The following is a 12,829-nucleotide window of genomic DNA, read 5'->3' as shown; positions in this document are numbered from 1 at the left end:
GCGGTCATATGACCGTGACGTCATGGCAGGTCCTTCTCCCAACATGGCACCGGAACCTGCCGCTTGCATTAGATGTTTTTACTATTGACGCTGCATAGGCAGCGTCAATAGTAAAAACTTGGTCACACAGGGTTAATAGTGGCGGTAATGGAGTGAGTTACCCGCGGCATAACGCGGTCCGTTACCGCTGGCATTAACCCTGTGTGAGCGGTGACTGCGGGGAGTATGGAGCGGGTGCTGACTGCAGGGGAAGGACTAATCGGACTGTGGCCGTCGCTGATTGGTCGCGTCAGCCATGACAGGCAGTTGGCGAGACCAATCAGTGACTTGGATTCCATGACAGACAGAGGCCGCGACCAATGAATATCCGTGACAGACAGAAGGACAGACAGACAGAAAGACGGAAGTGACCCTTAGACAATTATATAGTAGATGAAGCATTATATGAGGTCCATTATACTGTGTGCAGCCATATATGGGGCCATTATTCTGTATGGAGCAATATATGGGGCCCATTATACTGTGTTAAGCACTATATGGGGTCATTATTCTGTATGGAGCAATATATGGATCCCATTATACTGTGTGTAGAACATATAGATCCAATATTCTGTATGGAGCTATATATGGGGCCATTATACTGTGTGTAGCAACATATAGGTCCAATATTTTGTATGGAGCAATAGATGGGGCCATTATACTGCATGGAGCATTATATGGTGTTCATTATTCTGTATGGAGCAGTATCTGGGGCCCATTATACTGTGTGCAGCAATATTTGAAGCCATTATTCCGTATGAAGCAATATATGGGGCCTGTAATACTGTATGGAGGACTATGTGGGGCCATTATACTGTATGGAGGACTATGTTGGGCCTTTCTACTGTATGGAGGGCTATGTGGTGTGTCTTCTGTTGCTTTTTATTGATAAACTCTTATTTAAATATTTGATTCTACATTGGTTATCTATGCATAACACACAGGTCAGGTATAATTTTCATTCTCTGAGATTCCTTTCTTTGTCGGAGAGCACTCCTATTCTAGTTTTTAGGGGGCGTGGTATTTTGGGGAGTGTTGTATTTAGGGGGAGTGTCAAATGTCCGTAAATATTTTAGGCCTTCTGTAAATTTGAGTCCCAAGTGTACAGAATTTTTTTTTTAATAGGTTGGCAAACCTGCCTAAGACTCCATGCCCCGGATGCGACTGCAGCCCCTTCACCTGTGATAGTTATGTCACTGCTAAGTTCTTTAGCTAGCTAACTTCTGAATATAACTTTTGAATTGTGCAAGTTCTAAAACAATGTATGTTATACATTATTATTTGTTCGTTTTTGTTTTTTCGTTTTTGTTATACATTATTATTTATCTGCCATGTTTAGGACATCAGTGCAATGGAAGAGGAAAAGGATCAGCTAATGAAGAGAGTTGAGCGTCTTAAAAAAAGGGTGAGAATACATTTGATATTGTCACAGTTCAGTGTCAAAACGTTTGACTTAGGGAATGCAAACACGGATTAGGAGCCGCATGTTACTGTTTATTAAGGAAGATACAAATGCAAGTGAGAGAAAGGGGATCTCCTTGGGCCGAAGGCCAAAGCTTTTAAGGAACTTGAATCCCATAACTTTGTCAGCTGCTGGGAGTAATAGGCATGAAACGGAAATGCTAAGGGAGACCAGTGTTAAACATGACACATCTACTTGTTTTCTTAAGAATGTGACAGTCATTTGCACCTCTTTATTATTTACTGTAGGTGGATACAGTTCAGAATCATCAGCGGATGCTTGAAATAGCAAGTCAGCTGCGCATTGAAAAGGAAAGAGAAGACTCTCTGACTCAACAGAAGCAGGAGCAGAGAAATCAGGTACCTTCCTAATTCTTATAAATCAGGAGAAAAAACAGAGTATAACGGTTAAAAAACTATTATTTTTTATTGTGAAGCAACGTAGCCAGAAATTACAGTGCCTACAAGTAGTATTCAACCCCCTGCAGATTTAGCAGGTTTACACATTTGGAATTAACTTGGCATTGTGACATTTGGACTGTAGATCAGCCTGGAAGTGTGAAATGCACTGCAAAAAAGAATGTTATTTCTTTGTTTATTTTTTTTAAAAATTGTGAAAAGTCTTTTCAGAGGGTCATTTATTATTCAACCCCTCAACCCACCAGAATTCTGTTTGGTTCCCCTAAAGTATTAAGAAGTAGTTCAGGCACAAAGAACAATGAGCTTCACATGTTTGGATTAATTATCTCTTTTTCCAGCCTTTTCTGACTATTTAAGACCCTCCCCAAACTTGTGAACAGCACTCATACATGGTCAACATGGGAAAGACAAAGGAGCATTCCAAGGCCATCAGAGACAAGATCGTGGAGGGTCACAAGGCTGGCAAGGGGTACAAAACCCTTTCCAAGGAGTTGGGCCTACCTGTCTCCACTGTTGGGAGCATCATCCGGAAGTGGAAGGCTTATGGATCTACTGTTAGCCTTCCACGGCCTGGACAGCCTTTGAAAGTTTCCTCCCGTGCCGAGGCCAGGTTTGTCCGAACAGTCAAGGCTAACCCAAGGACAACAAGGAAGGAGCTCCGGGAAGATCTCATGGCAGTGGGGACATTGGTTTCAGTCAATACCATAAGTAACGTACTCCACCGCAATGGTCTCCGTTCCAGACGAGCCCGTAAGGTACCTTTACTTTCAAAGCGTCATGTCAAGGCTCGTCTACAGTTTGCTCATGATCACTTGGAGGACTCTGAGACTGACTGGTTCAAGGTTCTCTGGTCTGATGAGACCACGATCGAGATCTTTGGTGCCAACCACACACGTGACGTTTGGAGACTGGATGGCACTGCATAAGACCCCAAGAATACCTTCCCTACAGTCAAGCATGGTGGTGGCAGCATCATGCTGTGGGGCTGTTTCTCAGCCAAGGGGCCTGGCCATCTGGTCCGCATCCATGGGAAGATGGATAGCACGGCCTACCTGGAGATTTTGGCCAAGAACCACTGCTCCTCCATCAAGGATCTTAAGATGGGTCGTCATTTAATCTTCCAACAAGACAACGACCCAAAGCACACAGCCAAGAAAACCAAGGCCTGGTTCAAGAGGCAAAAAATCAAGGTGTTGCAGTGGCCTAGTCAGTCTCCTGACCTTAACCCAATTGAAAACTTGTGGAAGGAGCTCAAGATTAAAGTCCACATGAGACACCCAAAGAACCTAGATAACTTGGAGAAGATCTGCATGGAGGAGTGGGCCAAGATAACTCCAGAGACCTGTGCCGGCCTGATCAGGTCTTATAAAAGACGATTATTAGCTGTAATTGCAAACAAAGGTTATTCCACAAAATATTAGACCTAGGGGTTGAATAATAATTGACCCACACTTTTATGTTTAAAATTTATAAAAATTTAACTGAGCAACAAAACTTTTTGGTTTGTAAGATTTATGCATCTGTTAATAAATCCTGTTCTTGTTTGAAGGCTCTAACTTATTTGCACCTTATTAAACCTGCAGGGGGTTGAATACTACTTGTAGGCATTGTATAAAAAAATGTAAACAAGAGACAGATTTGGCTCTCCAGAGTCAACTTCCACTTATAGCTTCCCGACACAGTCAGGGGAGTAAGCTATTAGCCAGGGGGTGTAAGGTATACTGACCAATGGAATATCACAGTATAAATAGATAAATGCAAATTTACAAGATTTCAATAATTTATAAAAAAGTGCCACCAATGGTCAAGAGATCTATATGCATACAATGATAACATCTTACCATGTAATGGAGCAGGACTCAAGAGGTCAACAATCGGATGAGTAGATCCCCATCCCCAACACGCGTTTTGCGTGGATATTATCCCTGGTTTCTCAAGTGAAGGTGTATAAGGTGTACTCAACAGAAGCAGGAGCAGAGAATCCGGTACCTTCCTAATTCTGTCCAACTCTCAGGTCATCATTCACCATAGGAGTAGCAATCTAAATCAGAAGAAACATAAGGAGAATGTCCATCTTTAGAATAGCAACCTCTGTACACGTAGAATAAGTAGTTACCCTCCACAGCTCACTAGGAAGTTACTGTGTGGATATCTAGGAGAAGAAAGATGACTCGGTCCATTCTAACACAAATCTACTTTTATTTCCAAGGCAGACCTTATCATATTTGGACATCTAGAAAAAATGTCCAAAAGGGACTCTGTCTCTCAGAATGACTGTTCAAATTAAAGGCGTTGTCCATTCCTAAATGATAAGTCTGCATTCACTCTGCAGTGTGTGCTGTGGGTAGTAACCTGTTTCTGAGCGGGAACCTAACTCATGGGTGCTCCCTCGCTCCTTACATTTGTATGGAGTGTTTGGAGCGAGGCCACGCCCACTAGTCGGGCTCTGGCCAGGAGTATGCATAACGCATATGTACCCTCCGATCCCGGCTCAGAAACTGGCGAATCCCTGAGTGACTGCAGAATTATAATTTTGGACCAGACAACCCCTTTTAAGTACAGGTGCTCCGTGCACCCCTGGCTTAACCAAATATTTAAGTGCATCTTCGCACCTACTTGTTTCTCATCTATTTCCATCCTTCTTGCCTTAAAACCAGAGCTGTCAATCAAATAAGAGGTGGGGTGGAATTAGATGAAAAACATGTAGGTGTGAAGAAGCACTTAAATGTTTGACCATGCCGTTATGCAGCAAGCACCTGTACTTGGTTTAAAAAGGCAGTCTGTGCTGGCAGTCGCTTTTAATGATCACTCTGCTAGCCATCATTAATGGGTTACAGAGTTAGCAGAAGACAGTGACTAATAACTATTTTAATGCAGTTTCCAGCACTGCTGCACTCCCTCTCTTGCATCATGCGACCCGCCTTCCTTGCTGACTTGCATTGAAGATCTCCTTCCTTTCTTAGTGTAGGCCTGTGAGAGACTTGTCCTGAGTCTCATAGGGCCTGATCTTAAGACTGGATTTTCGCAGCACAGTGCAGTGCGATGCGCCTAATTCAATAACAGACTGACATCGCTGAAAGAATTGGGCGCTTCTCTTAACTGGTGTCTGTCTCCAGTGCACTACTGGAGAAACTTACACCACCAAAGTTGTCCTGGACTGGTGTGAAAACACCAAATGTTGCAAAATTTTGGGACAGAGGGAGATGTTTTACATGTGAACACCTTCATGACTCTGGGCCATAGACTAACAATGAGAAAGTAATTTCCAGCCCACATAGAATTGCTGCGTGAGCCAGCTAATCACAACTGTGGTCACATGATGCAGGAAAGGGACCTGAGCAACAATTGAAACTGACAGAGTCCAGTAAGTATGGGCATGGCCGGCGATAGGGGCAGGCCGACCAGGCAGCTGCCTAGGGCCTACTCTTCTACAGGGGCCCCCAGCCAGTGGCGTGCTTTTATTAGTGGCACACCACGTGGCCCCTATGGGTCACGTGAGTCAGGGGGGCCCGGCTCCACCCCTCCCACATCGCTAATTCAACTTATTGGCATTATAGATGCCAATACAGTTAAAAGCAGTAATTTAGCAGAGAGCGTCGGATGACGCTCCCTCTCCCACCATTCTCCTCTGCTTGTGACTCAGAGGGCACACGATGACGTCACCTCATCGTGCCCCACGCTGTGCCAGCAGTGGAGCTGCTGAGACGTGCTGCAGAAGCCAGAGCTGCGGGGGAACGGGGAGAGGCTGCACGGACCTGCCTGCTGTGTTCCTTGGTCTTCATGATGCTCTCTGTGCTTCAAACAGAACCCTGATACTATCACAGAGCAGGTGCATTTATACAGAGACTTGATTACACACAGGTGGATTATATTTATCATCATTAGGCATTTAAGACAACATTGGATCATTCAGAGATTCACAATGATCTGCTGGAGTGAGTTTGCTGCACTGAAAGTAAAGGGGCCAAATAATATTGCACGCACCACTTTTCAGTTTTTGAATTTCCACAAAAATTTAAAATAACCAATAAATTTCGTTCAACTTCACAATTGTGTTCCACATGTTGATTCTTCACCAAAAAATTACATTTGGTATTTTTATGTTTGAAGCATGATATGTGGGAAGAGATTAAAAAGTTCCAGGAAGCCGAATACTTTCGCAAGGCACTGTACTGTGTGTTTGGAGAGACTGCATTATACTGTGTTTGTGGGGAGCTGTGTGGGGGGGCTGCATTATTTTGTGTGGGGTGCTGCATTATACTCTGACAGGGCTATATAATACTGTGTGTGTGTTTGAGGCTGCATTATACTCTATGAGGGGGCTGCATTATACTCTATGAGGGGGCTACATTATACTGTTGGTTTGGCTGCATTATTTTTTGAGGAGGGCTGCATTATACAATATGAGGAGACTACGTTATACTGTGTGTGTGTGGCTGCATTATACTCTGAAGGGGGCAGCTTTATACTCTGATGGGGGCTGCATTATACTCTGAGGGGGCTGTAATATACTTTGCGGGGGGGGCTGCAGTATATTGTGAGGGGGCTTAAGTATACTCTGAAGGGGGCTGCGTTATACTCTGGGGGGCTGCAGTTTACTCTGAAGGGGGCTGCAGTATATTCTGAGGGGGGCTGCAGTATATTCTGAGGGGGGCTGCAGTATACTCTGGGGGGGCTGTATTATACTCTATCAAGGACCATGGGGAGTGCATTATACTGTTTCAAGGACTATCTCTCCCCATCATTCTTCTTCAGCCGGTGTAATGAAACTCGGGAACATGCGTCAAACGACTTCAATATTGTCGATGATCCTCGTTTAACAGCCTGAACTCAGCGCATGTAAATACAACCGAAATGTTTCTGTGTGATGGTGCAATATGTTACATAGTTACATAGTTACATAGTTATTAAGGTTGAAGGAAGACTATATGTCCATCTAGTTCAACCCATAGCCTAACCTAACATGTTGATCCAGAGGAAGGCAAAAAAAACCCATGTGCAAAGAGTAAGCTCCACATTGGGGAAAAAAATTCCTTCCCGACTCCACATACGGCAATCAGACTAGTTCCCTGGATCAACGCCCTATCAAGGAATCTAGTGTATATACCCTGTAACATTATACTTTTCCAGAAAGATATCCAGTCCCCTCTTAAATTTAAGTAATGAATCACTCATTACAACATCATACGGCAGAGAGTTCCATAGTCTCACTGCTCTTACAGTAAAGAATCCGCGTCTGTTATTATGCTTAAACCTTTTTTCCTCCAACCGCAGAGGATGCCCCCTTGTCCCTGTTTCAGGTCTATGATTAAAAAGATCATCAGAAAGGTCTTTGTACTGTCCCCTCATATATTTATACATTAAAATAAGATCACCCCTTAGTCTTCGTTTTTCCAAACTAAATAGCCCCAAGTGTAATAACCTATCTTGGTATTGCAGACCCCCCAGTCCTCTAATAACCTTGGTCGCTCTTCTCTGCACCCGCTCCAGTTCAGCTATGTCTTTCTTAAACACCGGAGACCAGAACTGTGCACAGTATTCTAAGTGTGGTCGAACTAGTGACTTGTATAGAGGTAAAATTATGTTCTCCTCATGAGCATCTATGCCTCTTTTAATGCATCCCATTATTTTATTTGCCTTTGTAGCAGCTGCCTGACACTGGCCACTGAATTTAAGTTTGTCATCCACCCATACACCCAGGTCTTTTTCATTGACGGTTTTGCCCAGAGTTTTAGAATTAAGCACATAATTATACATCTTATTACTTCTACCCAAGTGCATGACCTTACATTTATCCCCATTAAAGCTCATTTGCCATTTATCAGCCCAAGCTTCAAGTTTACATAAATCATCCTGTAATATAAAATTGTCCTCCTCTGTATTGATTACCCTGCAGAGTTTAGTGTCATCTGCAAATATTGAAATTCTACTCTGAATGCCCCCTACAAGGTCATTAATAAATATGTTAAAAAGAAGAGGGCCCAATACTGACCCCTGTGGTACCCCACTGCTAACCGCTACCCAGTCCGAGTGTGCTCCATTAATAACCACCCTTTGTTTCCTATCCCTGAGCCAGCTCTCAACCCACTTGCACATATTTTCCCCTATCCCCATTATTCTCATTTTATGTATCAACCTTTTGTGTGGCACCGTATCAAAAGCTTTTGAAAAGTCCATATACACTACATCCACTGGGTTCCCTTGGTCCAATCTGGAACTTACCTCTTCATAGAAACTGATCAAATTAGTCTGACATGAACGGTCCCTAGTAAACCCGTGCTGATACTGGGTCATGAGGTTATTCCTCTTCAGATACTCCAGTATAGCATCCCTTAGAATGCCCTCCAGTATTTTACCCACAGTAGAGGTTAAGCTTACTGGCCTATAATTTCCGAGTTCAGTTTTTGTCCCCTTTTTGAATATTGGCACCACATTTGCTATACGCCAGTCCTGTGGCACAGACCCTGTTATTATGGAGTCTTTAAAGATTAAAAATAATGGTCTATCAATGACTGTACTTAATTCCTGCAGTACTCGAGGGTGTATCCCATCCGGGCCCGGAGATTTGTCAATTTTAGTGATTTTTAGACGCCGCCGCACTTCCTGCTGGGTTAAGCAGGTGACATTTAATTGGGAATTTTTATCACTAGACATTTTGTCTGCCATGGGATTTTCTTGTGTAAATACTGATGAAAAAAAGTCATTTAGCATATTGGCTTTTTCCTCATCCTCATCCACCATCTCACCCAGACTATTTTTAAGGGGGCCAACACTATCATTTTTTAGTTTCTTACTATTTATGTAGTTAAAGAATATTTTAGGATTATTTTTACTCTCTCTGGCAATGAGTCTCTCTGTCTCAATCTTTGCTGCCTTGATTTGCTTTTTACAGAATTTATTTAATTTTCTGTATTTATTTAATGCCTCCTCACTACCTACTTCCTTTAATTCCCTAAATGCTTTCTTTTTGTCACTTATTGCGCCCCTTACAGCTCTATTTAGCCATATTGGTTTCCTCCTATTTCTAGTATGTTTATTCCCATACGGTATATACTGTGCACAGGTCCTATCCAGGATGCTAATAAACGTCTCCCATTTTCTTTGTGTATTTTTGTGTCTCAGGATATCGTCCCAGTTAATTGCACCAAGATCCTCTCTCATCCGTTGGAAATTTGCCCTCCTGAAGTTTAGTGTCCTTGTAACCCCTCTACTACACATCTTTTTAAAGGATACTTGAAAACTTATTATTTTGTGATCGCTATTTCCCAAGTGACCCCCAACCCTTATATTTGATATGCGGTCTGGCCTGTTGGGGCCCCTCTTTAAACTTTTCCTGAGGACCCCACTTTGTCTAAAACCGGCCCTGAGTATGGGTAACGGAAGGGGCAATATAAGAAGTGCTGGAGTGACAAAGTAAGAAAATTACAGTTTATGGCCACAGAAATATGGCCCTTCAGCAATATAATCATTCTCTCTTACATCATCTCGAAGCAGCAGTAAATGGAAGGACCCGGATCCCAGTATAGCAGTTCTCTGGGTAGCTATGATGACTAGTGTTGAGCATTCCGATACCGCAAGTATCGGGTATCGGCCGATACTTGCGGTATCGGAATTCCGATACCGAGATCCGATACTTTTGTGGTATCGGGTATCGGTATCGGATCAATAGGGATGTGTAAAATAAAGAATTAAAATAAAAAATATTGATATGCTCACCTCTCCGGCGGCCCATGGACATCACGCTGGTAACCGGCCGGCTTCTTTGTTTAAAATGAGCGCCTTTAGGACCTGCGAATGACGTCGCGGATTCTGATTGGTCGCGTGCCGCCCATGTGACCGCCACGCGACCAATCAGAAGCCGCGACGTCATTCTCATTCACTAAACTCCTAATTCTAGGAATTGAGGACCTGCGAATGACGTCGCGGCTTCTGATTGGTCGCGTGGCGGTCACATGGGCGGCACGCGACCAATCAGAATCCGCGACATCATTCGCAGGTCCTAAAGGCGCTCATTTTAAACAAAGAAGCCGGCCGGTTACCAGCGTGATGTCCAGGGGCCGCCGGAGAGGTGAGCATATCAATATTTTTTATTTTAATTCTTTATTTTACACATTAATATGGATCCCAGGGCCTGAAGGAGAGTTTCCTCTCCTTCAGACCCAGGAACCATGAGGATACCTTCCGATACTTGGTGTCCCATTGACTTGTATTGGTATCGGATATCGGTATCGGCGATATCCGATACTTTTCGGGTATCGGCCGATACTATCCAATACCGATACTTTCAAGTATCGGATGGTATCGATCAACACTAATGATGACTGAAACAATGCAAATAGAGTAGTTAATTCTCCAGTCACTTTCACATCGCACTTGTTCTATTGAATATAATTTCAGAATGGTCCAGACTATGCTTGCAAGTTTTTTTTGTTTTTTTTTCTCTAGCCTTCATTTCTCCCTTTTGTTATCCCTTCCCTCTGCCTCTGGAATTACCTTGCTGCTCCCCTGTCCTGCATTAAAAAGCAAAACAAGAAAACAACCGTATTGTCTGACTTGAGTGGGGAATCCAGGCATCATTCATATGATTGCTTTTTAGTTTTCAGTATAAAAAATTGATTTCTCTGCCAGTTTTTTACTGTACCGCTATTAGAATTTCTAGTTTATGTCTTTTGCATTAAATGGGTTAAATAAAACTTAACAAATATACACATTTATGCACGGAGTCAACATTATGCGAATGAGCTGTGCCATAGACATAACATATGACCTATTTCCATCATACGTGGTAAATAATAATAATAATCTTTATTTTTATATAGCGCTAACATATTGCAGATAGTGGCGTATACTACTTTCGGGGACCCCAGTAATCACAAGAATGAGTGTTCCACTTTTCCTGTTTTAAATAGAGTGAATGTCGAGCATATGTAAGGTTGGTCCATTCAAAGTCCATGGGACTGGCAGAGATCGGATCTCCCTTGGTCCTATACACGTATATTGTGTGGCAGTACGCATGTTCAGTTTTTACATCCTTATTTCAGTACACAAATATGAAGATGCTTTTATATAGTGAGCATAATACAATGACCTTAATTGTGTTTCACAGCTATTCAGTGCAGAGCAAAAGCTGCAAAGAGCCCAGCAACAGTTGAAAAACATGCGACATGCAGCAGCAGATGCAAAACCGGAAGGTAAATTAATTACCGTACATTTAAATTGACAGTGGAAAGGGAGCCTGGAAAAAGAAAAACTGAATACGTACTCCTGTTATCTGCTCCCTGCTCCAGCACTGTTAAGGCCCCGTCACACATAGCGACGCTGCAGCGATACCGACAACGATCCGGATCGCTGCAGCGTCGCTGTTTGGTCGCTGGAGAGCTGTCACATAGACAGCTCTCCAGCGACCAACGATCCCGAGGTCCCCGGTAACCAGGGTAAACATCGGGTAACTAAGCGCAGGGCCGCGCTTAGTAACCCGATGTTTACCCTGGTTACCATCGTTAAAGTAAAAAAAAACAAACGCTACATACTTACCTATCGCTGCCTGTCCTCGGCGCTCTGCTTCTCTGGTCTGGCTGTGAGCACAGCGGCCGGAAAGCAGAGCGGTGACGTCACCGCTCTGCTTTCCGGCTGACCGGCGCTCACAGCCAGACCAGAGAAGCAGAGCGCCGAGGACAGGCAGCGATAGGTAAGTATGTAGCGTTTGTTTTTTTTTACTTTAACGATGGTAACCAGGGTAAACATCGGGTTACTAAGCGCGGCCCTGCGCTTAGTAACCCGATGTTTACCCTGGTTACCAGTGAAGACATCGCTGAATCGGCGTCACACACGCCGATTCAGCGATGTCAGCGGGACCTCAACGATCAAAAAATGGCCCAGGCCATTCCGACACGACCAGCGATCTCACAGCAGGGGCCTGATCGCTGGTACGTGTCACACATAGCGAGATCGCTACTGAGATCGCTGTTGCGTCACAAAACTTGTGACTCAGCAGCGATCTCGCTAGCGATCTCGCTATGTGTGACGGGGCCTTAAGTCTCCGCTGGACAAGAAGCAATGACATGCCAACCACCAGTCACTTTATCTTAATAAAGAGCAATGAAAGTTGAACCACTAAGTGGGATTCTCCAGTAAAAAAAAAAAAACTTGAGAGGGGAAAGCCAAAGAGAAAAAAAGGACAAATACTCATCGTTGGAATTCACAATCCAGCTCCTAAACTGAACTGAAGCCAGTCAGTAAAAGGGTCATACCTATTTTATTTGTCTGTCAAGGTATCCATACCAGGAATTGTTTTTTGCAGGATGAATGGTAGTTTTGAAGTGTAATATTCAGCTTTCTATACAATGTACAGGAGACAGGAAAACATTCCAAGCGTGGTGAAATTAAAAAAACACAATTTTACCACTGATTGTTTTGGGGTTTTGTTTATAGACATTTATAGTGCAGTAGAAATGACTTGGCATTATGATTCTCCAGAATTGTACAGTGACTGAGATGCCAAATTTGTATAGCAGCAATTACCAAATTTGGTTAGAAAACTTGATTTGCATCAAACTTATTCGATGCAAATCGATTGTTCCTTATTTTGGTCTAGGGTCTCTTGAAACCCCAGGGTATAATAAACTCAGCGTTAGAGGAAAAAAATACCCATCCAGTCCTCTGTGCAGCTCCCTCCGGCCTCTTCTTTCCTATGGTATCATACATGTGACATTGTCGTTGGTTCATCCATCATCTTCACTTTTCACCGGTGCCAGAAGCTCGGGTTCATAGTGAAGATACTATTCACGATGCCCAAAGAGAGAAAAGGCCAAAGGGCGTTATAAGTGGAGGACCAGTTTTAATGCTGCAGTTGTAGGACAGATGAGCAATAAGGTGGGTATTTTTGTTTTCTCACTCCTTTACCAGAACT

At 43.3% G+C, this 12,829-nt stretch overlaps 1 protein-coding gene across 2 annotated transcripts in view; it reads left to right on the top strand.

The window, feature by feature from the left end:
- The window catches only part of IFT81 (intraflagellar transport 81), a 251,786-nt gene that overhangs the window by 101,731 nt on the left and 137,226 nt on the right, over positions 1-12,829 (top strand). For both annotated transcript variants that reach the window (XM_069755306.1, XM_069755309.1), the window contains exons 6-8: positions 1,379-1,444; positions 1,750-1,860; positions 11,027-11,111. In XM_069755306.1, coding sequence (XP_069611407.1) covers positions 1,379-1,444; positions 1,750-1,860; positions 11,027-11,111 — 262 coding nt within the window. The remainder of the gene's footprint in view (positions 1-1,378; positions 1,445-1,749; positions 1,861-11,026; positions 11,112-12,829) is intronic.

Source organism: Ranitomeya imitator, chromosome 1 (genome assembly GCF_032444005.1).
Source record: "Ranitomeya imitator isolate aRanImi1 chromosome 1, aRanImi1.pri, whole genome shotgun sequence".
Lineage (NCBI taxonomy): Eukaryota > Metazoa > Chordata > Amphibia > Anura > Dendrobatidae > Ranitomeya > Ranitomeya imitator.
Note: the sequence above shows the minus strand (reverse complement) of the source record. Positions and strands in the feature narration are given on the sequence as shown.